This window comes from Littorina saxatilis, linkage group LG7 (genome assembly GCF_037325665.1).
Source record: "Littorina saxatilis isolate snail1 linkage group LG7, US_GU_Lsax_2.0, whole genome shotgun sequence".
In the NCBI taxonomy this organism is placed as follows: Eukaryota; Metazoa; Mollusca; class Gastropoda; order Littorinimorpha; family Littorinidae; genus Littorina; species Littorina saxatilis.
The window spans coordinates 48,598,584-48,623,583 of record NC_090251.1 but is presented as its reverse complement, the minus strand read 5'-3'; the positions used below and the strand labels follow the sequence as shown (position 1 = coordinate 48,623,583).

The 25,000-nt window shown below is 42.1% G+C and overlaps 1 protein-coding gene and 1 non-coding gene across 4 annotated transcripts in view; both read right to left on the bottom strand.

Annotated features, from left to right (window-relative positions):
• Positions 1–3,985: 3,985 nt before the first annotated feature.
• Trnar-gcg (transfer RNA arginine (anticodon GCG)) lies at positions 3,986–4,059 on the bottom strand. Its single transcript has one exon. It is a non-coding gene; the product is annotated as a tRNA-Arg (tRNA).
• A 781-nt stretch (positions 4,060–4,840) lies between these two features.
• Positions 4,841–25,000, bottom strand: part of LOC138971682 (proline-rich transmembrane protein 1-like) — a 24,356-nt gene continuing 4,196 nt past the window's right edge. The window contains exons 2-5 of one of the 3 annotated variants that reach the window (XM_070344457.1): positions 16,412–16,491; positions 16,220–16,381; positions 13,117–13,242; positions 4,841–6,777 (exon numbers count right to left, since the gene is read on the bottom strand). In XM_070344457.1, the coding sequence (XP_070200558.1) occupies positions 6,589–6,777; positions 13,117–13,242; positions 16,220–16,381; positions 16,412–16,491 (557 nt within the window). In that variant the 3' untranslated portion in view covers positions 4,841–6,588. Of the gene's footprint in view, positions 6,778–8,587; positions 9,853–13,116; positions 13,243–16,219; positions 16,492–25,000 lie in introns of those variants that run through there. The other 2 variants (XM_070344455.1, XM_070344456.1) reach the window with 2 other exon arrangements.

The window sequence follows — 25,000 nt, the reverse complement described above, 5'->3', positions numbered from 1 at the left end:
CTTTAAGTCTTTCGTGCGTGTTTTGTTTGTGTCTGTACGTGTTTTCGTAGTACGCAAAAATATTGGTCCGTGACGCGTTTTTTTCGTTTCGTTGCGTATGACTTACGCATTTTTTAAAAAGCTAGCGCGATCCCTGATATTTCCAAAATGAACAAAAAGATCCCTCCTTTTCAGACATTTAATAGAAATGTTAAGCAACGATTTATTTGGGAAAAGTACAACGCAGCTATGAATAATACACTAGATACATTTTACAAGGATTGGCGCTTGTGTATGCATGTTTTGATGTAACCCTTAGGTTCTTTTTCCTTTACATATTTTTGATACTGCGACCACCAAGCCATGACCACCCCCACCCCCTGTGTGTTGTAATTGTCCCCTTGTCTATGTGATTTAATGTAATGTAAAGCCTATACATGTAAAAAAAAAAAAAAAAAAAAAAAAAAAAAAAAAAACAGATTACATTTGTTTTTTAAAGTTTGTGTTTAAAAGCGGACACACTGACGAAATAATGCACTGTAGATGTAGAAGCCTCCACGACGAAAACAGAGCAAGTTGGATAGGGGTAGGGCAGTTGGATGATAACAAGATGGTGTTGCTGTCTTGCAAGTTGTCGTGTATGCACCCTTCGTCCCTTCCGTTTGCTTGGAACCGCTGCCTCAGTCAAATGAGGACGAAGTGAGACACTGCAAGCCTCTGAGAAACTTGCCTGGCAACAACATCATCTTGTAACCCAAGGTTTGTTTCCAGGTTGTTCTCCCCATTTGAAAAGCACATGAGTCGTCATAAGCTATTCTGATGGACACGTGGGGGAATTCGGGGACTGTGATTGGATGGTCTCACACATCCCTTTTCCGATCATCAAAGCATAACGCTACGGAAGTTGGTCATTTTTTGCCGATATCCAAACGATATCGGCAATAACAAAGACGCATGGTTCCGGTTTCTTCCAAGTGTATAAAGTACACGCATACCTCGCCAGGTTTGTTTCTGTGACTAGTCGACAGACGATGCCATTTCCTTTGTGTGTGTTTTTGTTGTTGCTTACTGTACATGACATACATTACGTGTAAAATCCAGTTCTTTAACAGGCAACAAACCTTGCACATTTCCAGAAGCTGCAATCTGAAGCGATCTATCTCTGATTCTAGCAGACGATCTCTCCAATGTTTAACACAAAATCAGCAAACTCTCCTGTCACATAGAACGTCCATTGTATAGTGCAATGTTGAAATGAAGTTACCGGTCTGAAACATTTAGTCGTTTCTTCTGAGACAATCCTTGTTCTCTTATCATCTACAGATTTACCGCAGTCTTCACCACGCGAATTCCCAACAGAAGTCAGACTTTCGAACATACAATCTACGTAGGCAAGCATGATACGTCATGACGTCATATGATTCCTAGCATATTGACGTAATGCTAAACATCCGGTTATCTCGAGTTTTCTCCGTAATACATGTCCGTGGGTTTTTCAATGTTCGGTTATTTCCGTGGCTTCATGCGGAAAGGGAACCGTCGTCTGCAATCAACGACATGGACCATTCTGGTACTTGTTGCTGACAAAAACATGATTTTAACACAGAATTTAATGTCAGAATAGCTATATAAACGCTATTGTGTTTTCATCGTAGCAATAGGGTCCGATATTTAGACTCGAACAAGTATAATGCGACTCGTCTTCGACTCGTCCACATTATACTTGTCTCGTCTAAATGTGTTTATGAAATCGCGGTCACACTTGCGTTACGTTTCATATAGAGAATACTACATGGCTTGCTGTGTCGTACCAGATTTACACGAGTTGTTTTTTTTAAATATTGAACTGCGAGCGAAAGCGAGCTGTTCACTATTTGAAAAAGCAACGAGTGTAAATCTGGTACGACACAGCAAGCCATCAGTGTAGTATTCTGTTTATCCTACATACTGTACTTACGTGTATTTTACTGAATGTCCTGCAGTCGAGGCAGATTAATTGAAGACGCTTGTTTTGGAACCTCGATCTCTTCTAAAGCCTCGTGCAATCTATTACGTCAAAGCAAAGAAACGTCACTCTGAAAGTGTGGCGTGACGTGTTAGTTCTAAAAATTCATCGAGGGTAATTAGCGAGCGCAATTTTTGTTTCTATAATGACGTTTGTCTCGGTGACTTTGGCATCATAAGCAGTGGAAAAACAGGTCCCTGCCAGACTTGCTTGACATGACCTTATTTACATGATATACACACGTGTGATTTGAACGATTATTATCTCACGGGTGTCTCTCTCACGTATGTAGGATAAAACGCGGTTCAACATTACCACTTCCGCTTGATTTCGACGAAGAAACTAGTCTCGGCCCGCTCTAAATAACAATGACCGAGACTTCTTGTAATTCTTACGCCATAATGTGACGTCTTCAAGACATAACCCTGACTTTATTCAAAAAACGATCACCACATATGCTTCAGAATCCAAACATAATGTGAGTATTCTTCTAGGGATAATCACATTTTCTGTCGGATTAACGCGGTTGTCCGACAATGGTGCTAGAGGAGAGCAACACTGCAATCGGGCAACTCCCCGTGCAAACAGGAACAACCGACTGGCATCTCCTTCGTGAAACCCGATTGAGTTGGGATTTCTGTATTTCATTGGTTCAACCGCGGCAGTCGACCGTCTGTGTTTCTGTGTTGTGAAACTGGCCCATGGCATCTCCTGATTGGTCAATTTGCTCCGCGATATGAAATCTACATAGAAAAATAGAACTGGTCCAAAGCTTATGATTTTGACATAAGCTCATGCGCAGAGGTGATTGCATAAGCGTAAGGCAAGTGCGACACTCTGCATAACGTAAATGTGACAGTGAATACTGCCAAACGTGTAAAAAAAAAAATAAAAAAAAAGTTAACGGTATTCAGGTTTTTGTTTTTGCAACTGTTCTGACAGTTACAAGTTATCTACAGAGGGTGAATACAGCCAATGAAATTGTTTTGAGCGCTCCAGCACGGTTAGTTTGTCAGAACAGGAGGTGTTCCATATTAGAAGCCAGTCCATATTAGGCAACCTTTTCCTACGTGTGAGTGTGTGTGTGTGTGTGTGTGTGTGTGTGTGTGTGTGTGTGTGTGTGCGTGCGTGTGTGTGTGTGCGTGTGTGACTGAGAGTGAGTGCCGTGTCGCTATGTGTATGCGCGCGCGCGCGTGTGTATGTGTTATTCTTTCTTTTTTTCCCCAGTCTTTACACCTGTTCCTTTGTACCGTTGTGCTCTCACACCGCCCCGTCCCTGCACTCGCTGCTCCAACCACCTCTGAATTTCGTTCCGCTGTCGATTTTACAGACGCTCCAGGGGGGGGGGGGGGGGGGGATGTCGGGTCGCTGCGGTAGGCTACCCTCGGAAGATGACACTGCACTTCTGCTGAGTCACTTCGACGGTGTTCAGTAGTGGGTCTGTCCCGAGCTAACGGACGCAGCCCACTACCTACTATGCCCCCTATAAACGACTTTGACTTTAAGTCGGGGAGCCAGACTGAGTGAGCGTCCCCTCGAGAGAGCAGACCGCTACCACGTCCCTCCGTCGACCCCCCAGAACGTCACACGTTGAAGACTGACAGCAGAACTACTATTCAGGGAAGGATCGAACAGGAACAATGAGACCAAGGTCACCATGAGAGCTCCGGGCATGAAGGGCCACAAGAGCAAGGACAATTTATATTTTGGATGATTAATGAGATGAGGATGATTATAATGATGATGCTTTGGATTTCCAATTTTGGTTTTGAGACTACGTGACAGGGCAGCACTCTACGCTTACTGTCATAATATATCCTGGCGTCAACCAGGCCCGAGAACTGCCGCACCTGCGGTGTTGGTCAGGTATACAGAACCTGAGCACCCTCAAAGTCGCATTCGTTAAGTGAATGACACTCGGCTGTGTGATCCCAGCCTTCCCATTGGAACCATAGCACTTCCACTCTGGGTAGGAGCCGACCGTAGGCCGAAAAACCCACATGACCCTGATGGGATTCGAACCCACGACCTCCCGGCCCGCAGCCCGATGCGCTAACCACTGCGCTACAGGGGCCGGTGTATGTGTTATTCTGCTTGTAATAATAATAATAATAATAATAATGGACATTTATTAATCGCCCCTTCTCACAAGAGCTCACGGCGATTTACATATTAATTTCTGCCGTGTGAGATGGAATTTTTTACACAATACATCACGCATTCACATCGGCCAGTAAATCTCAAGCCATTGCGGCGAATATTTACTTTTTACGGCCTGTTATTCCAAGTCACACGGGTATTTGGTGGACAATGTTTATCTATGCCTATACAATTTTGCCAGGAAAGACCCTTTTGTCAATCGTGGGATCTTTAACGTGCATACCCCAATGTAGTGTACACGAAGGGACCTCGGTTTTTCGTCTCATCCGAAAGACTAGCACTTGTGTGGGTGGGTGAGTGTGTGTGTGTGTGTGTGTGTGTGTGTGTGTGTGTGTGTGTGTGTGTGAGTGTGTGTGTGTGTGTGTTCTTTTGATAAGGATTGGTTAGACCGCTGTCAAAAGGTAATTTGCCTTTCAGTCGAAAATACGATGGTTTTTTTTGACACACACACACACACACACACACACACACACACACACACACACACATACACACACACACACACACACACACACACACACACACACACACACACATATGGACGCACGTAGGTAGGCACGCTCTTTTTCTCCTCCTCTCTGTCTCTGTCTCTGTCTCTCGCAACATACTGTTGCATGTGAGGTGGTTTTTTTTTTTAATGAATTTTAAGTTGTTGTATTGTATTCAAAACAAACTCACAAGGGCTTGAAGCGATGATCGAGAAAAAGATGGTTTTGTTTTATTTAAAATTGTAGATCTTTTGTCAAACAATATCACAACCACAACATAATCAAACTAAATTGTGTCATATAGATATACGCTTTAATTTTCTGGATACTAGACATATTAATCACAGCTAGCTTTTGTGAAGGATTGAAAACAATGTAAAAAAACAAAAACCCACTACAACAAACCAACAAAAACAAATACGATTCCATAAATTGATAATCTTATAAAAAAAAACACAAATCTTTTCATTTCATCAAACATTAAGATGAGAATGTATATGTATATACACATGTCGTTTAAAAGAAAGAAAAAACCCGGAGAATATCATGTGCTGAATGAACATTGAACTTCACATACCAGCTGTTATAAACAAAATGAATAAAAGAAGTGATCCCACGTAGCAGTAAGCTCACAGACGTTCGAACAACTGGGATTTTGTTTGTGCCATGGCCTGAACTGAATGAACTTCAGTACGCATGGTTATTACACAATCTGAATTTTGTTTTGACCTAAGTCTTACCTTTTTGTCACTGGTCCATTGCATCCTACCCACCTTATCTCCGGTCCTTCCCCTCCCCCCCCCCCCCCCCCAACATTCATCCAACGGTAATCTTCTCCCGGCTGGCCGCTGTGCAAAATGGGATCCGTTTTGAGTAGATTTGATTTCGCATTTTGACGTTTACAACCAAAGGCATTAATTCAGCAAAATAATTCAACGTTGCACGAAAAGTACCCAAGCTTTTTATTTTGGCTTACCTGAGATGTATCAGTGAGCCATGTTCGTTTGTAGACACGGACAAACAGTGAAATATTGTGCAGTTTTAGTCCCATTTTCGACGTCTCAATGTGAAACATTGCCATCAAAAAACGCCATTTTTGAAGGTAGGTAAAAAGAAACGCCATTTTTGAAGGAAGGTAAAAACCAAAAAAACACGCATTTTTTTAAGGTAGGTGTGGACAGGGACCTAAGACGCCATACCCAATATTGTTCAAGTTTCAATAAACCCATTTTTGAGCAGAAGAAAGGCAGATCTTCAAATACACAAATGTTTTTGACCAAAACACTGCTCTGTAACATCTAAGCTACTGAAAACATATCCTTAACTTTTTGTGTTCAGTGTAGTGATATCTTCAAAGTAGAATGTTATAGTGATTATGGAGATGGCACACAGTCTGATTATCACAAAATATAGAAACAATTAGTCAATCTTAACTTGATAAAATCCAAGTAAGAAAAACAAGAACGAGTAAAAACTAAAATGATTAAAAAGAAAAATGTGACATGAACAAAAATAGAAAACTGGAATCCTTTTTCGACCAAGTATTATTCGCTGCATTGCAGTATATAGGCTGATATTTACACATTCTTATAGTTGTAAACAGATTTTACAACTTCCTCTAGCCACCAATTTTGACATATATATATTTTACAGAATGGACCAAACACAATGGAGATTATGCATGCTTAGATCCAAAGTCCGTTAGCGCGTTTTCATTAAGAACTTGAGAGTTTAGCTCTTTCTTTTCTCTCACGTTCTCAAGACAAAATTATTAGAATTTCCTCCGGAAATTAACCAGCTTAAAATCAGAATACACTTCTGCTTAAACCACCAAACTTGTTATCCTGCTTTTAACATTTCTTTTTTCAAGGCATTTCTGCTTGATTTCCTGGGCCTTTCACCTTCCTGGCTCCAAGTTTCTCCTCAAACGACAAAACTCAGCCTCTTCCCACTCGTCTACTTACTATATCTGTCATAGATATTATTGTATGAATTGACGTTGTTGACAACGACGACGACGATGATGACGACGATGACGATGATGGAGACGATGCCTCCACCGATGGCGAACATGGAGAAACGCCTGGACTCCTGGCTGAATCTGCTGGCGGAGGTCACATCACCACGATCCAACGCACGGCGAGACTGAAATCACACGAAATATATAAATGTTTATTTTGTTAGGTAATGGAGTAAGCAATCAATCAGTTTTTCTTATTTGATTTCAGCCGTCGCCTGAGTACTTTACATTGGTCGGCGATACTGACATCACACGAAAGATATAAAATTAATGTTTATTTTACAAGGTAATGGAGTAAGCAAGCAATCAAGGTTTTTAAATTCAACCGTTGCCTGACTACTTTACATTGCTTGGCGGCACTGAAATCACACGAAATATATACATTTCAACAAAAGTGGATACATCAGTAACCACTTTTTTTTTCTGTTTCAATATTTTGGCAAACTGCCTTTTTCAGAATGTTATTATGAAAGATATAAATGTTTATTTTGAAAAGTAATCAAGTAAGCATTCAAAGGAGTTTTTCTTTTTAAAATTCAACCTTCGTCTGATTTCTATACATTGCTCGCCGATACTGAAATCACATCAGAGATAAGATGAATGTTTATCTTCAAAGGTAATGGAGTAAGCATACAAAAGAGCTGTTTTACATCTACCCTTCGTCCTATCCAGCCCGGCGAGATTGAAACCACAAAAGAGATAAGATAAATGTTAATTGTCAAAGTTAAAGGTTCAGACAAAAGAGCTGTTTTACATCTAGCCTTTGCCCAACGAGAGCCTACCCTACATTGCCCGGCGAGACTGAAATCACACAAGACAAGTGTAAGTTGTCAAAGGTAATTTTGCAGGCACAAGTCAGAACATCTATTATAAATACCAGATAAAATGAAGCATTCACTACAATCTCAATTGATTCATCTTTGAAGTGGACGAATGAAATAACAGACAGACAAAAACAAAATCACCTTGCGTGGGGGAACATGCAGCTTTGGATGCTACTTTGTTTTGTGTTTGCTTCAGCGCCTCGCATTGTTTTTCTGTTTCCCAAATCGTTCGAACAGGGGCGTGTGTGTGTGTGTGTGTGTAAGTGTGTACGTAAGTGTGTGTGTGTGCGTGCGGAAGTGTGTGTGTGTGGTGTTGTACGTGTATGTGTGCGCGCGCGCGCGTGTGTGTGTGTGTGTGTGTGTGTGTGTGTGTTCTCTTGCATACGTACTACCGATATAACGGAGTATGAAAGGGCAGCTAACACTGCAACCCAAGCCCCCACTCCTTCTCTCACCCACCCGGAGTGAAGTGCCTGTGTCTCGATGGATAAAACCTGTGAGCTGATTGTTTGAGCAAACCGAGTTCATCAGGTCAAGATGCAAAAATCATTTTTGATTAAAATGGCTGCAGCTGTTTCCATCACACGTTGCTCACACATTTGACAGCTAATGTTCTTAATAATGGATTAAGCGCACATGCATTGCGCTGACGGTTAAAGGCTTCAAGCTACTCCTATGAAGTCAATAGACAGACTGTGTACTCTCTGTGTACTTTACCGTCTATGGTGGGGTGTTTGAGTGTGTTCAGTGTCTGGTACACACACACACGCACACACACAAACACACATGCCCGGTGTCTTATCTACTTATCTGTCTTATCCCTGAAACAAAAATACATATAAGTTCGTACGCACACACACACACACACACACACACACACACACACACACGCACGTACACGTATTTACACACACACACACACACACACGCACACGTACACGTACAAATATTTACACACACACACACACAAACACACACACACACACACACACACAGACGTACAAGTATTTACACACACACACACACACACACACACACACATACACACACACGCACGCACACGCACATACACACACACGCGCGAGCGCCTGATCGCTCTCAAAGACATGCGCGGTTTGTCTAATCTTTATGTCTGATGAGCCAACATTTACATATATCAAAAGTGTAAGGGTTTACATATATCGAAAGTGTAAGGGCCACACAGAAATGTTGACTTAAGTTTATGAATGTGTTTTGTATTCTGTAAAACAATAACATGTTGCAGGAACAACTATCACAGATTTTAGAAACTTAATCACAGTTTTGATCACAGTAAGGTTTGTTTGACATTCTCTTCGAACACATCCACATGTTAAAAAATACGGAACGAATTTCAGTTATTTACAATCATAGTGTTCCCTGTATAGGTTCCAAACACAATAAATGTATGTATTACCAATTTATATTTAATTCTATAAGCAAACACTTTATCACTATCTAGTCAAGCAAACGTTAATGGTGTATTTCAGAAGGAAAGTGACACCTCTGCTCCACTTTCATGGCAAGTCTAATTCGGCAATGGAATATTCCTGACATCATTTTCTTCAAACTATTAATTTCTATGTACATGAACTAGAAATCAAAGACAATGCATATTTCAAAGTACATTTACTGACAGCTTTCTTCATAAAACATTTTAAAAAAATGAAATGAGTGAAAAACGCACGATGCCTGTCTGATTGCGTTTTGTAAATGAACACAGCTGGTTTTTAGTGACTTGACACCGACCGTTTTAAAATGACTAGGATTCAAATGCGGTTCATGTAAACTGTTGTAAGTATTTTTGACATTCTCCCTTTTGCTTGACAGAGCCCCAAACAGAAAAATCAGAAAGCATTAATTTTCCTGATTTCGAGCAGTTTTCTTTCGTATGGCATTTCATATTCAATTGTATGGCACGTCCTCAAATCGGTGAGAATATCTCTCTTGGACCTCGACACATCATTTAGCATGAACGATTTTAAAAAGAAGAAGACAAACGTGGTTCGTGTTCTTTTTTCGTAAAAATATGGAACGTCAGAAAAAAAATAGTCAAGTGTTTTTCTGACTTCAATCAAATCTCTTTCTCTTTTTCTCTTTTTTGTTGTTGTTGGTTCCACTTTCTCAGCTTTCGTGCGTTTGACTTTCCACAGGGTAAATGTTTTTCAGCCTGTGGAAATGAGTCTAGTAATCGTAGTAGGTGTTGTTCTGCATGTTGATAACGACGACGACGATGATGATGACGGCGATGACGATAGATACACAGCCACCAGCTATGGCCCACATGGAGTATCTCCGGGACTCGGCACTCAGCGTGCCCGCAGAAAGCATGTCACCACGGTCCAGCGCGCGGCGAGACTGAAATCACAGTTCCGCAGATATATCTCCCACCAGTCAGACATGCAGATATATCTCCCACCAGTCAGACATGCAGATATATCTCCCTTCTCAGATCATTCGGGCTTCTTCCTTGTCGGATAAGTCAAGTTTGCTGCTATATCTTCCTTGCGCTGCTAGATTACAGATCTATATGTCTTCCATGTCATGTTTTCAAATATATCTTCCTTGTCAGGATTGCAGATATCCCCCTTGTCAGACAGGTCAAATTTGCAAATGAATCTCCCTTTGCCTAATATGTAGGTATATAACCCTTGACAGATCGGTCAGACTTGCAGATATATCTTCTATGTCAGATCAAGACTTAAGTCTAAAGATGTTACTGTCCTTATGAAAACACAAAGAAAATTGGCTCGCAGTGTCAGGCGGTTTAAACCAAAAAGACATCAAATATGTCTTCTTTTTCAGATGTCAGGTTTGCAGATACATTTTAATAGTCAGAGCTGCGTATATAGATTGCTTGTCAGATCACTTAGATTTGCAGATATATCTTCCTCGTCAGATCAATCAGCTGTTCAGATATATTTTCCTTGTCAAATATTGGAAGATAATTCTTCCCTGTCAGATAAGTGAGATATGCAAATATATCTTCCTTGTCAGATCAACCCGATTAACATGTTTACTTTTCTTGTCGCGATGATGGGCACTTTTCGTAATGTCTCAATGTTGCCAACAGAGCAAGCTGGTTTTCGTGAAATTAATCACAGCTAAATCTTTGGGACAGGAACTTTGGGATTTACTCCACGACCGGAAAGCTTGTGGTGCCCAAGCCGGTCTCTCATCAACCATTAATCTCATTAATTGGCATGACAATTAATATTGTAACCTGTGTCTCAGTCGGATATAATTAGTTTGCAATAATATATTGCTTGTGTTGTCGTTTTGCTCACGTGGTGTTTGGTCTTAAATCAGCACTATAGCACACACAGTTTGCTGTAAATAATTCTTATGTCATTTGTGCTAGCAGATTAGCTGTTACATTTCAGTAAAAATCCAGATGCGTTGGATACTCCACCTCATCAGAGTATTCAGAAGGACATTGTACGTTTTGCATAATCCACGTCTTTAACACTTTCGCGACGGGAGGTGACTATATTAGTAATAGCGCTGCAACGCCCACGGACGGGAAGTGACTATTTTAGTATTAGACATACAAGGTACACGACTCGTGATTGCTTCCCGGTTTTTGAAGCTTGCAGTAAATTGAGTTGTTTCCCTTGACACACTTGGTGTGCCCTTCCGCCATATGTAAAATTAGCCTGGTTTGTGCGGTTTTTTCGAGAAAAAAAATGAATCGAAGGCGAGCCTTGTCACGGGAGGAGATTCTCCGGATGTTGGATCTTGAGGACCCTGTAGATCATGATTCCGACGTGTTGTTTTCGCCTCAAGAAAGCGATAATAGCAGTGATATTGAGGAAGAAACAGTCCCGTTGTTGCTGCGGCGTGTCTTAATTGAGCCAAAAGTCGACTTCCCGAAGTCTCTTTACCGAAGACTCTAAAGCTCCGTGCAGCCAACGTCACAAAGTACACTTCGCGTAGTCGACTTCGCCTAATTAAGAACAGACTTAAATCAAATGTATTTCTATGTTTCATAGTTATTTCACACGTAGGTATTTGCTCAAACGCGTACGTCAACGAACGCATTCCTTTGACTTGTCCATATCAAATAATGACCACATTAGGCCATTCTGGTGAGGAAGTGATCGTTCACAGGGTAATGTACCTAATAAACGCCCATCCCCTACTTTGGGGCAAAATCGGCGCGGAAGGACAGTTGGCGCTTTCAAAGGACATGACGGTACACAAAAAAGAAATTAGCACTTCGGAAAACTGACCTAGGGTAAGTGAAGTAAAATCATACCCAACTCGGCAAATCTCGATTAATTACACATGGTTTTATTCCACGATTTACGCGTGCGGATGTAACATCTGAATCGATCCATTGGAAAACATAGTGAAACGTTTCAAGGCGCCGACAGTTCGAGTAACTGAGAAAAAATAATGCCGTGGGCGGTGCGCGCATCTGATGAATATCGTTATCATAAGTGGCAAGTTGAAAAAAAAAAAAAATAAATAAAGACACAAACAACAAAGACAAATACCAAACAAAGATCCGACATGCACCACAGAAAGCTTTGCCGATTACGTAGAGCAGTTAGTGTGAAAATCATACTAGCCGTGCACAAAACTCTACCGGGAGAGAGGGCGCAGTAAATAAAGTAGTGGATAAGTACAACTACTTCCCCTCCACCAAAGCTTAATGTTAAAGGCACGGTACCTATACCTTCCCGTGACGACCAACTTGTGCAGCATGTCATATCCGTCCACGTGTGATATAAGCGTCCATCGGCTTTGACACATATCAACAGTCAACAGCCTGGCTGCTTTTTGTGCAGAGTGGGACATTTTAGCTGCATCTTCTTCTTCTTCTTCTTCAGCGTTCCAGAAATGCTGGTGACGTGTGAGCTCGTTTGCCCATTTGGGTTCCCCAAACTATCCTCTGCGAGCATAGTCAGCTTCACTCCGCTTTCGTTGGGTAGGCATGCTGGGTATTTTCGTGTTTCTATAACCCACCGAACTCTGACATGGATTACAGGATCTTTTCCGTGCGCACTTGGTCTTGTGCTTGCGTGTACACACGAAGAGGGTTAAGTCACTAAGCAGGCCTGCACATAAGTTGACCTGGGAGATCGAAAAAATCTCCACTCTTAACCCACCAGGTGGCAACGACCGGGATTCGAACTCACGACATCCCGATTAGGAGGCCGACATCTTACCACCACGCCACTGCGCCCGTCTTTAGCTGCATCGATTTCGTGACTGGCACCTATTATGTCAACCCGCGAAATGCACTCGGCAAAAAAAAATACAACTAAGCACAGAATGCAGCCCCACTGTTGATTGTTGGTATGTGTTCACGTGGAAGGATAGTGTAATGTCCGGGGGTGGTGTGCGCGAGAAATAGCCCAACTGGGTGAGACCTAAGCACTGGGTCGGATTTGTTGAAATCTTGAAAGAATCTTAACTTCAACCAATCCGACACAGCGCTTGGTTCCCACTTTCTCCGGCACACCGCCCAAAGACTGACCTGTGGCGGTGCACACGATGGTTTGGTTCCTACCCAATAGGGCGGGTTTTCTCGTGCATACCGCCCCAGGACAGATCTGTGGGGTCGTACATTAGGGTTTACACGGGAAGGCGGCCGGTGTCTGTAAAGCTACACACCTCCTGTGCCCTCATGATGGCCACGATGCCCAGAGGCCAGCAACAGCAGATGGTCGTGAAGATGGCCAGTCCCATGTTGTCCGGTACGTTGTTGATTATCATCCCCTGCTGGGTCGGCTGCGTCATCTGAAGACAGAATAAATAAATAAATAAATAAATAAATAAATAAGCAAATAAGCAAATACAGAAAGTAATATTAACAGTAATGATCAATTAATTGATGGTGGTGAAGACAACCCAATGCTGTCTTGGGCGTGGATGACTACCACCCCCTTCTGGGTTGGCTGAGTCTTCTGAAGAAAAGATATATATAAATGAAGTTAAAAAACAAAAGAATTCTGTACTCAACAATGCAAGGACAGCACAATACAATACTAAATCGAATTTTCGCTTATTGAAGCTTCCTCAGGACTAACAAACAAACAAACAAACAAACAAACAAACAAACACAAAGGGAAACCAAAAAACCAAAAGCAACAATGAACAAAAAAGATATGAAAAGAATATGGAGAGGAAACACAAAAGGTCAGGAACTGAATTTTGTTTGTTTGTTTATTTGTTTGCTTAACGCCCAGCCGACCACGAAGGGCCATATCAGGGCGGTGCTGCTTTGACATTTAACGTGCGCCACACACAAGACAGAAGTCTCACCCTGTCACATTATTCTGACACCGGACCAACCAGTCCTAGCACTAACCCCATAATGCCAGACGCCAGGCGGAGCAGCCACTAGATTGCCAATTTTAAAGTCTTAGGTATGACCCGGCCGGGGTTCGAACCCACGACCTCCCGATCACGGGGCGAACGCCTTACCACTAGGCCAACCGTGCCGGATAAGGAACTGAATGAATTAATCCTTGAATTAATGAATACATTAATGGTGGTGAAGGCAGCTAGGTCCATGTTGTCTGGTACGTTGTTAACAACTATCTGGTAAAGTCATCTGAGAAAATGATAGTGTGACAAACTGTCACTCTACGTGCACTCTTCTACTCCAATGGTGGACCGGCCCCAAGGCTCTGGTCACGTTAACTCAATCTGGTCCTTTTTAAACAATATTTTTAAAGATATTTTTCAGAGAAATCATAACGCGATAATGTCACCGAGCAACTCGTTATAATATCAGTCAGCTTGATAGTAGACAGATCTAGATGTGGAACTTTTCAGCACATACACGGGAACGTGTAAGGGTAACGTCATCAAAGCTAGTTTTTACGTCACGCGTTTGCCAAGATCTACACGTCTTGCTGGGAGGCAAACAACGTATAGGAAAATTCTTTCTTTCTTTATTTGGTGTTTAACGTCGTTTTCAACCATTCAAGGTTATATCGCGACGTGGAAAGGGGGGAGATGGGATAGGGGAAAGGGGGGAGATGGGATAGAGCCACTTGTTAATTGTTTCTTGTTCACAAAAGCACTAATGAAAAAATTGCTCCAGGGGCTTGCAACGTAGTACAATATATGACCTTACTGGGAGAATGCAAGTTTCCAGTACAAAGGACTTAACATTTCTTACATACTGCTTGACTAAAATCTTTACAAACATTGACTATATTCTATACAAGAAACACTTAACAAGGGTAAAAGGAGAAACAGAACCGTTAGTCGCCTCTTACGACATGCTGGGTAGCATCGGGTAAATTCTTTCTCGTCCCAACCAATATGGGACTCCCCCTAACCCGCGGGGGGTTATAGGAAAATGGATGACTGCATTTGACTGCATTTGGAACATTGGCGAAGGGTGAGCATCATCTAGACCAATTCTCCAATACGTGTACGGGTGACGTCATATCTACACGTACGCTTACAGGTCTTGGCTACACGTTCGCTCATGCTTTCACTGGGCCGCCGCGTCATAGATTGCACTAGCGACTTGCGGCCAGGCGGCGCTTCTGAAGTACATCCGGAGAGACAAAGCAGCGCCCTGAAGCGCATTCACTCACTTTGATTTGACTATAATTACCGTACTTTCGGTGCGTTTTCGAGGAAATCGTGCCTTGAGCGTCTAGAGAAAGGTACAGTGGATTCCCAACATTCTTCAGACTCGTCAAATTTGTCGGAAACTCCCCAAAGGGTCAGATCAATAGTATCCACCTAACACCACCTCACACCACCTCACACCACCTCACACCGGGCGCCCGGTAGCTCAGTTGGTAGAGCACTGGACTTGTGATCCTATGGTCGCAGGTTCGAATTCGGGCCGGGACGGGCACGGGTCCACTTTATGTGCAGACTCAGAGACGGTATCTATTACCCCCCCCCCCCCTCCCCTGTGTCACCACTGTGGCTCGTAAAAGACCTCGGTCATTCTGCCATTAGTGCAGGTGGCTGATTACACCTAAACACGCACACACCTGGGTACAGCGCAACCCTGTTGCTGTTAGCTTTTCCACTGGGAGGTGTGTGTGTGTGTGTGTGACCCGAATTTCCCAGCGATGGGACAATAAAGTAATGAACATGAAAACGAAAAACGGTAGTCGCCCTTCACAGCAGGCTCTGCCGAGTTGTTGGCCTTTGAGTGCGAGCTATTAATAGCTAGCCGGCTAGACACCTGTGGATTGTATGTGTGCCGGTGAACATATGCACTGATTTCTGTGATGAATATTTTTTATACTCTTTGATGTGCACCCTTATGCTGAGTGTGATAACCCTCGAATGACTAGTCCTGTGATAAATATTGTTCAATGACATATCTAGTCCTGTGATAATGATAGTTTTTAGCGGTAAACTTTTAGCTAAAGCTGACGGCAATTAACCTATTTGGAATCATGTTACTATTCCTGTTAGTGTACATATGCGTGCGCGAGTGTAGTATGCTTCGTATGGTATTTTTATCTGTTGTCTTATTATTTGTTTTGTCTTTTAATGTGCACCACACTGAAATTTCTCTGTATGAGATAATAAAGTATTCGTATTCGTATTCGTATTCGTAGTTCTGTTTGTGATATGGTCTGTCTCTCTGTGTGTTCTTGGTTTCCTTTTGCGTAACCATAACATTTTGTATGGGGTTTAGAAATAAGCTCTAAAATTCTCAAAGTTCGCCTCCAAACATGATTGTTGTGTTTCGGCACTCGGGTATACTAGTACTGAAAGTTAGGCTCACCACCACAGTGTTCTGCTGGTACTGGTACTGCTGGTGCTGTCCCGGCTGGTGCTGTCCCGGGTTGAAACCACCCTGCTGCTGGGGTGGGTACTGGCCATACCCGGCTCCGTAGCCCGGCGGGTACCCGGGTTGTGCCGGGTAGTTCCCGGGTTGGCCCCCCTGGGGGTTCTGGGCTGGCGGGTAGCCTCCCTGATCGCCCTGGGGTGGCGCGTACCCGGCATTGTAGTCACCGCCTGCTGGGGTGCCGGCGGCATCGTTGTAAGAAGGAGGAGCTAAAATAGAAAAAAGAAATTGGGGTAGAAATTAATTATGATCTATAATGTCGTTTGAGCATTCGGCATGATTGTCGGCGTTGTCAACATCGTCGTCATTGTCTATATCGACATCATCGTTGTCAATATTGTTATTATTATCATCGGCAGCAGCTACTGCAGCAGCTGCAGCGTCGATGTCGTCATCAATATCGCTTTCCCCAACGCACAAAAAGAAATTGAAATTAGAAATACAGCAAATGTCAACCTAGTATTGAAATGAAATAGACAAACAGAATGAAATGAATCGAAACAGAACAAACACAACGTAACGAAATAAATGACAGTCGATAACATGGAGAAAAATTCAATGAAATGAAATAGAATAAAATACTTGTAAACATCAAGCGCCTGTTGTCGAGATAAAATGGATTATTTTAGTGTGTGTTGGACATCCCAGAGCAAACTTGCACTATGAGTGTTATCAGCTTTACCCGTGGTAAAGATATTGCAAGGACATTTCCCTTGTTCCATTGGTAATGTGTGTGTGTGTGTGTGTGTGTGTGTGTGTGTGTGTGTGTGTGTGTGTATGTCTGTGTGTGTGTATGTGTGTTTGTGTGTGTGTGTGTTTGTGTATATGTGTGTGCGTTTGTGTGTGTGTGTGTGTGCGTGTGTGTGTGTGTGCGTGTGTGTGTATGTGCGTGTGTGTGTATGTGTGTGAGTGTGTGTGTGTGTGTGTGTTTGCGGGTGTGTGTTTGCGTGGGTGTGTATGTGTGTTTGTGTGTGTTTATGTATGTATGTGTGTTTGTGTGTGTGTGTGTGTATGTGTTTGTGTGTGTATGTGTGTGCGTGTATGTGTGTGTGTGTGTGTGTGTGTGTGAGAGAGAGAGAGAGAGCTAGAAAGAGAGAGAGAAAGAGAGAGGGAGAGAGAGAGATAAACAGAAATAGAGAGAGCACGTGAGACAGAGTGAAAGAGAAAAAGAGACAGACAGGGATAGAAAGACAGACAGGGACAGAAAGACAGACAGCTAGTCAAAGACAGATTGACGGAGACAGTCATAGAGGCAGAGACAGAGAAACAAAGACAGGGAGAGAAATTGCATTAAGACAGCGGTTTTAAGCGCACAAGCCTGGTCTGACAACCTACCCTTACTATAAATAACTATAATAATAAAAATGATAAAATACAAGAAATTCCTTCGAGGTAGGAAAAACACCCCCGTTGGTCAAAGGGAAATAACCATCCTCACTGCACCCATTCTCACTGCCACCAACTGAGAAGGTTATTTCCCTTTGACCATGAATATGTTTCTCTATAAGTCCTTGTAGAATCTTAATCCACCAATAACTCCCTAACCGTGTGTTTGACTGGTCCCAATTTTTGTAAGGACCGTCTCAGGAATGTATAGAACCTGTTCACCAAGTTTGGTGACGATCGGTCCGTTCATTCTTGAGATCTATATGCGAACACAAACACACAAACACATCGACCGAAACCTATACACACCCCTGTACCGGGGGTGTAAAAATACACGAGAGCTAGATTCATATTTCACAACACTCGCTCACCCGTATAATGTATCGCATGTCAATCACAATGAGATAAACAGTAATCGTACGATAACGATCCCAACCATATCAATCATATGCCTTAGTGTTAAGTGATTTTGAATTCTCTTTTTACGAATGTGATATTCATGTCGGAACACTATATAGTGACTGTGACTGTCAAGAGATAGCACGATAAGATACGGCTGTTTTAAATTTGATACAAATCCCTATCATGTGAGTGGGACGTTTCAGTGTTGACTTGCCAAATATACGGTGAAAGTCCTCTGCCTAAAGCAGCTTAGGCCAAAACAAAAAAATTGTCTGTTTCTGGTCACCCGACCGACCCTAAATTTCGGCGCCGACCCTAAACGTTTTTTTTCCAAACTCAAATTTTTTTTAATGTTTTTGGTGGTAAAGGACAGGGTGAGAAAATGAACAACAAAAACGTGTGAAAACGAAAGTCCGCTGACGATTTGTAAATGTGTTGAGTGTCTTGTCTCTATGTATAGTGAGTCCAGTCTCTTTGCGCGATTTTTAAAGTTAGTTTTATTGGTCTACATTTGGGGTAAAAAAAAAAATTAAAAAAAAAATAAAAAAAATCCCGACCTACCGACCCTATCTTTTTTAGCCATGTTACCAGAAACAGACAAATTTTTTTTTGCCTTACTGCTTGATTTAAAAGCAGTGATGACCACATGATCTTGTATAAAAGTATCTGGCCAGGTATACGGTGGTATTTTTGGGGCCAGGTAGCTCAGTTGGTAGAGCACTGGACTTGTGATCGGAAGGTCGCAGGTTCGATTTAGGGCCGGGACGGACACGGGTCAACTTTACGTGCAGACCCAGAGACGGAAGCCATGTCCCACCCCCGTGTCACCACAATGGCACGTAAAAGATCTCGGTCTTTCTGCCATAAGTGCAGATAGCTGATACCATCCAAACACGCATACACTCGTCAAAAGCCATGAGGGCGTAAAACTCGAATCATATAACCCATATCTTGTTCTTAAGAGGCGAAATATTTAGCCTGTAGGACATAAAGCATTCTCCCTTTACGGTAGTATTACTGCCAATACAGCAGTCAGTACACTGTAATAGGGTACAGTTCTTTGACGCTTTGAGGAAGAGACGTCAAAACTGTCACGTATGCAAACAACATCTTTATCTTTCACAACGACAAGACAAAAACTGCATTATCTCCCGGGACGTAAACTAATAATGACGTTAACGAATTAAATGTGTGTATAATGAAATAATGTCGGAGGAATTGATGAAAATCCTAGTTTGCGTTGACGCATGTATCACACACACACGCACACACACACACGTACGCACGCACGCACGCATGCACGCACGCACACACACACACACACACACACCCACACACACACACACTCACTCACTCACTCACACGCTATCATCCTCTTCTCGATTCCTGAAGTCACATGAATACAATAAGTCACAAATTGAGTAATTGTAAATAGAATTGCCCCATATGCTACCTACTGTATCCCCCTCGTGACAGCAAACAATGAATTGCGCATTTTTGCCGGTTAGGAATGTCGCTGAGCTAGTTTCGCCGGACGAGTAAAATTCCACTCTTGAGATAAGTGAAAAGAGGTTTTATCTTCCCTCTGTTTCCAGGTGCTTCAAAGCGCAGAACTCTCAGTAAGGGGAGGCATATAATATCAAATGTGCAAATGTCATTTTCCCCAGGAAAGTCAGTTTTTTTCCCTGCAGGAAAATATTCCATTTTTCCTTGTCATGCATTGTAAATAGACGGGGATTTCTGATATCAATTTCAGGACACCAGAATGAGAAAGAAGGTTGGCAAACAGCAAGAACCAGCAAGACAAGATACCTAGAACTCGTCTTCACCACAACGTAAAAGGATCTAGGAGCAATGGATACAGAACCCAAGCTCACAGCGAAAGTCTCAGGGCTTGGAAACATGAATACACGCATGCAGGAAAGAAGAACAAAACTTGACTAAATGTAAAAAGTGTAGCGTCGTATACTGTATGGCAGCTCGCTTTTCTCATGGAGAAAGCAGCCCGAATTTCCATGAGGGTAACCTCACGGGACTATATGAATCGTATCCTTATCCTTATCCTAAAGGTTCATTCCTTCTCGTGTAAAGCGGTCATGTTCACCACAACAGACACGTTCACGTTTTTCACACAGAAAACAAGCATCTTCCAGCTTAAACAAATGGCAACATTCAACAGCCTACCTGTTCCATGTACACACGGGTGGGGATGTTTGTGTGGAATTAATTTTGTAAATGACGCTTACGTCAATCTGCTTAATTGATTCAGCAAAATGTTCAATTCCATAGCTACGATATTGATTGTTGGTACGAGTGTGCATTTGTGTCGTCAAAACCTGCACAGGTGCGTACATAAGTGTACGTCATTATATCATAAAATGAATATTACGTATACAGGGCTCCCCACGGACGCTCCTCCTAGAGGGTCCCGGGTCCATGGACCCCCAATGAGGAATTTTACGGGGGTCCAAGGGTCCAAAAGCCGAAAAGTCCCGGTGTCCCTGTAAAACATTGTCGTCACGCTGTGTACAAAAGTTGACGATTGCAGTCTGAAAAAGTATCTACGGTACACACGATAAAGGAAATTCAGTGCGTCCCAGGGCCCGCTCTTTGTATGTGTAGTGCGTCCCGGGATCCCCTCCATAAATTACGAGTACGTGTTTTCGGCTTCTAGTGAGTATATGACGCAGGGACGTGCGCGTTGGTGAGCCCTGCGTAGATATGTCAGGAAAGAGAGAATGCTTACTGTCCTACAGGCTAAATATTTCGCCTCTTAAGGACATGATATGGGTTATATGATAATTCGAGTTTTACGCCCTCACGGCTTTTGATGAGACACACAAGTGTATGCATATTTAGGTGGTTTCTTCAGCCATCTAAACTTATGGCAGAATGACCAAGGTCTTTTTCGTGCCATTGTGGTGACACGGGGGTGGGACATGGCTTCCGTCTCTGGGTCTTCACATACAGTTGACCCGTGTCCGTCCAGGCCCAAATTCGAACCTGCGACCTTCCGATCACAAGTCCAGTGCTCTACCAACTGAGCTACCGGGCCCCCCGAATATGTCCTGGTGAAAGGATGCTCTTTTTCATGAAAGCCAGGACAGATGTGCGGTGATGATCATGATTGTGTACGTGGGAAGGACAGCACCTTTAAGGGGAGGAGCTACCTTAAAATACACCGCTTCTTCAAGTCATTTGACCACAACATTCATAAAACAGAACTGTTTGTGTGAAAATTCGGTATGCATTTGCTTCAGTGTATGAAGAATAATAGTCCATGATCAAAATAAAATTTGCTTTTAGATTGACTTTGAATTGTTTTGAAATTATCTTGTCATCCGCGAACAAACATATTTCAATCCATCGCTTTGCTTATTTTTTTATTTAATAATTTTTACAAAGTCAATCTAAAAGCAAATTTGTTTGTGATCATATACTTCTATTCAACATACATTGAAGCAAATGCACACCAAATTTTAACACAAACAGTTCTGTTTCACGAATGTCGTAGTCAAATGACTTGAAATGAAAAACGGTGAATTTTAAGGTAGCTCCTCCCCTTAAATGCAATACAATCCAGCAAGGGAACGGTCCTACATGAATAAAGTTAATAAACATATTCATTACACGAAAATGAATTATAGAAACTTTACGCTGAATTGGGTATCATATAACTGTTATAATTGCTTGCCTATTGACTTACGATGTCTTTTTTGGTCCTACGTGTTATATTCTTTTCTTCTGTGTATTGCATGAACAAAATGTAAAGAAACTGCCTGAATTTAAAAAAAAAACAAAAAAACTGAGGGAATAAATCCAGCAAAACCCATTAAAAAAAACGTGTGCGTATTCACAGTTTCAGAGAAAACTTACAAAGCTTCTTTTGATGCCTCGGCGGGTAAGCATTCCTTTCCTGTGAATGTGTGCAATTTAATATACACATACGTTCACCGTTCTCTTTGTCACTCATGTTCAAGTGACGTTCACCACTGCAGGTTATAATTAATGTCAACAACAAAAGCACAAACAGAGAGGCTAATGGGTTGGGGGTAGGGGATGGGGGTGATAGAGGGGGGTGGGAGGAGGGAGGGGGTGAGAGACACCTGTAATAGAGTACAGGCTGAAGCGGCGTCATTGGTGTCAGTAACAAAATAAATTCAACAACAATTTCCCACTCTAAACAAAAACCAGCCAGGCTGTTGATATCGATTTTTGTGTTCAAGTTCAAGTTGTGGAGGTGGGGGCTGGGGAGGGGGGCAGTGTAGAAGGAAGTATGTATTTTTATACAGAGCGTTCATTCTGGAGAACACTGACATCCTCTGACAGGAAAATACGCGTCAATGTATGCAACCTCGAGGATCACACACTGCATTAAAACCAACAATTTACACTATCTATGACTTGTCATATCCGGTTATTTGTTTTTGAATACTGTCAGCCTTACATTGGCAAGTGCACGACGTATCATAAAATGAACAGAGGAAATGGCCCATTAAGTGTGTGTGTGTGTGTGTGTGGTGTGTGTGTGTGTGTTTGTGTGTGTGTGTGTGTGTGTGTGTGTGTGTGTGTGTGTTTTTGTGTGTGTGTGTGTTTGTGTGTGTGTGTGTGTGTGTGTATGTGTGTGTGTGTGTGTGTGTTCGTGCGGAATTTAACCTGATGGAATCTGTTTCGCAAACTTGCTTAAAGATACCCTCCTCATGTAAACTATTCTGTAAACTACAACGGATCTGTCAAAACGTTTGCATGAGGTAAACGCTGACTTCAAATTGGACACAAAACAAAACCATCGACAGCCTGGCTGTTTTCTAAACAGGGTGGGAATTATTAACTGACTTTGCTTCGTGATTGACATCTACAATGTCAATCTCTGATAATGATAATATTTTTTTTAAACACAAATAAAAAAATAAAAAAATTCTGTCCATCCTGCACAGGAAGCAACCATTATGTTGAATAGTATTTGTACAATTAAGTATATGTCATCTTCATCTGCGTTCATGGGCTGAAACTTCCATGTACACTTTTGTTTTGTTTTTTGAGTGGTTGTTTACGTGTATGGCCGTTTTTACCCCGCCATTCAGGCAGCCATACGCCGATTTTCCCTGTGTAAAATCCTGAGTAGATCTGTGGTACATGGTGGCTGACATGTTGGTTCCTACGGGAAGGGGGGCATCTTTAACACAAAACTGACGATTTTTGAGGTCAGAATATGGTCCCAATCAACCAAGGATATATCTTTAAACAAGAAGAGCAAACGCTCGATCGAGTCACTTTCGCAGTTCTGAATATTATATGAGGCATCAGATGGACAGGAAGAAATTGCTATTCACAACACAATGAGTCACGTTCACATAAAATTTGAGCCCGGTCACTTTTATAGTTTCCGAGAAAAGCCCAACGTTAAGTTGTGTGTTGCCGAACAGAAAAGGCTAGTTATCTCCCTTGTTTTTCTGATAACGTTCGTAAAAGGCTACAGATGTAAATACTTTGATGTAAAGAATAATCCTACAAAGTTTCAATCACATCCGATGAACTTTGTCAAAGATATAAAATGTCTAATTTTTCCTTTGACGCTGACCTGTGACCTTGAAAAAGGTCAAAGGTCAACGAAACCATCGTTAAAGTGTAGAGGTCATTGGAGGTCACGACTAAACAAAATATGAGCCCGATCGCTTTGATAGTTTCCGAGAAAAGTCCAACGTTAAGGTGGTGTCTACGGACGGCCGGCCGGACGGCCGGACAGACTAACACTGACCGATTACATAGAGTCACTTTTTCTCAAGTGACTCAATAAAAACGGAAGATTTTGGGGCTTTAGAAAAATATACCGAGGAGGGCATCTTTAACACAATATTGACGATCTTTTTGGGTTCGGAATATGGTCACAATCAACCAAGGATGTGATCTTTAAAACCCAACTGACGATTCAGAATATGGCCCCAATAAACAAGGAAGTCATCTTTAAAGCCAAACTAACGATTTTTCTGGGTTCAGATTATAGGGTCCCAAGAAACCAGGAAGGCATCTTTCTTGGGTTTAGAATGTGGTTTAAATCAACCAAGGAAGTTATCTTTAACACAAAACTGACGATTTTTCTACGTTGAGAATAAGGTCCCAATAATCAAGAAAGGTGTCTTTAATACCAACTGGCGATCTTTTGGAGTTCAGGGTTTGGTCTCAATCAACACAAAAATGACGATCTTGATTGGGTTTAGAATAATTATGGTCCCAATAAACGATGGTCACGTAATATTAGCTCCTTTGCTTGAGTTCGTGTCCTCGTTGCAGACTGTTAATTGTAATTAAATCAAGTTGGCGTTTCAATGAAACAGATTCTGTGATTGGTCAGAATGCCCCAACTCATTAAAAATTACCGGTCATCAATTGTCGATGACCACTAGTTACAAAAGCCAATGATCACCTGCTGGTGAGGCGCATTGATACAACCTCAACTAGTCTCGGTTAGCTTTGAGGGTCATTTTACAAGTAAGAAATGTACAAGGCCTACGAAATACCGAGACCATAAGTTATGCGAAATGATGACATCGAATACTTGACGTAAGTTGAATTCTTCCGGACTAAGTCGGTCAATTCCAAAGATCGCTTTTGGGATGAAAAGAAATTGTTTAGAGTTTGCCGTCCACAAACCCGTCAAAAAAGAAGGGATAATGAATGTGAAAAAACAACAACCAGGAGCAGAGTGATCAGATAGGAATACGGAGACATATTTCTTGGGACTTGACCCTTGCAGGTAGGTGGACTAAAAGTAGTATGTGAACAGAACAGAATCAATTCTGGTCTGTTTACAACCGCATGAAAGCAGGAAAGAGATCGTCGTCACATTGAATTTCTATAACATTGACATGCTTCAATTTGGAACTTCGAGGTCTTCATCGTGGATTGACGCCCGACCCAACCTTGCTTTGT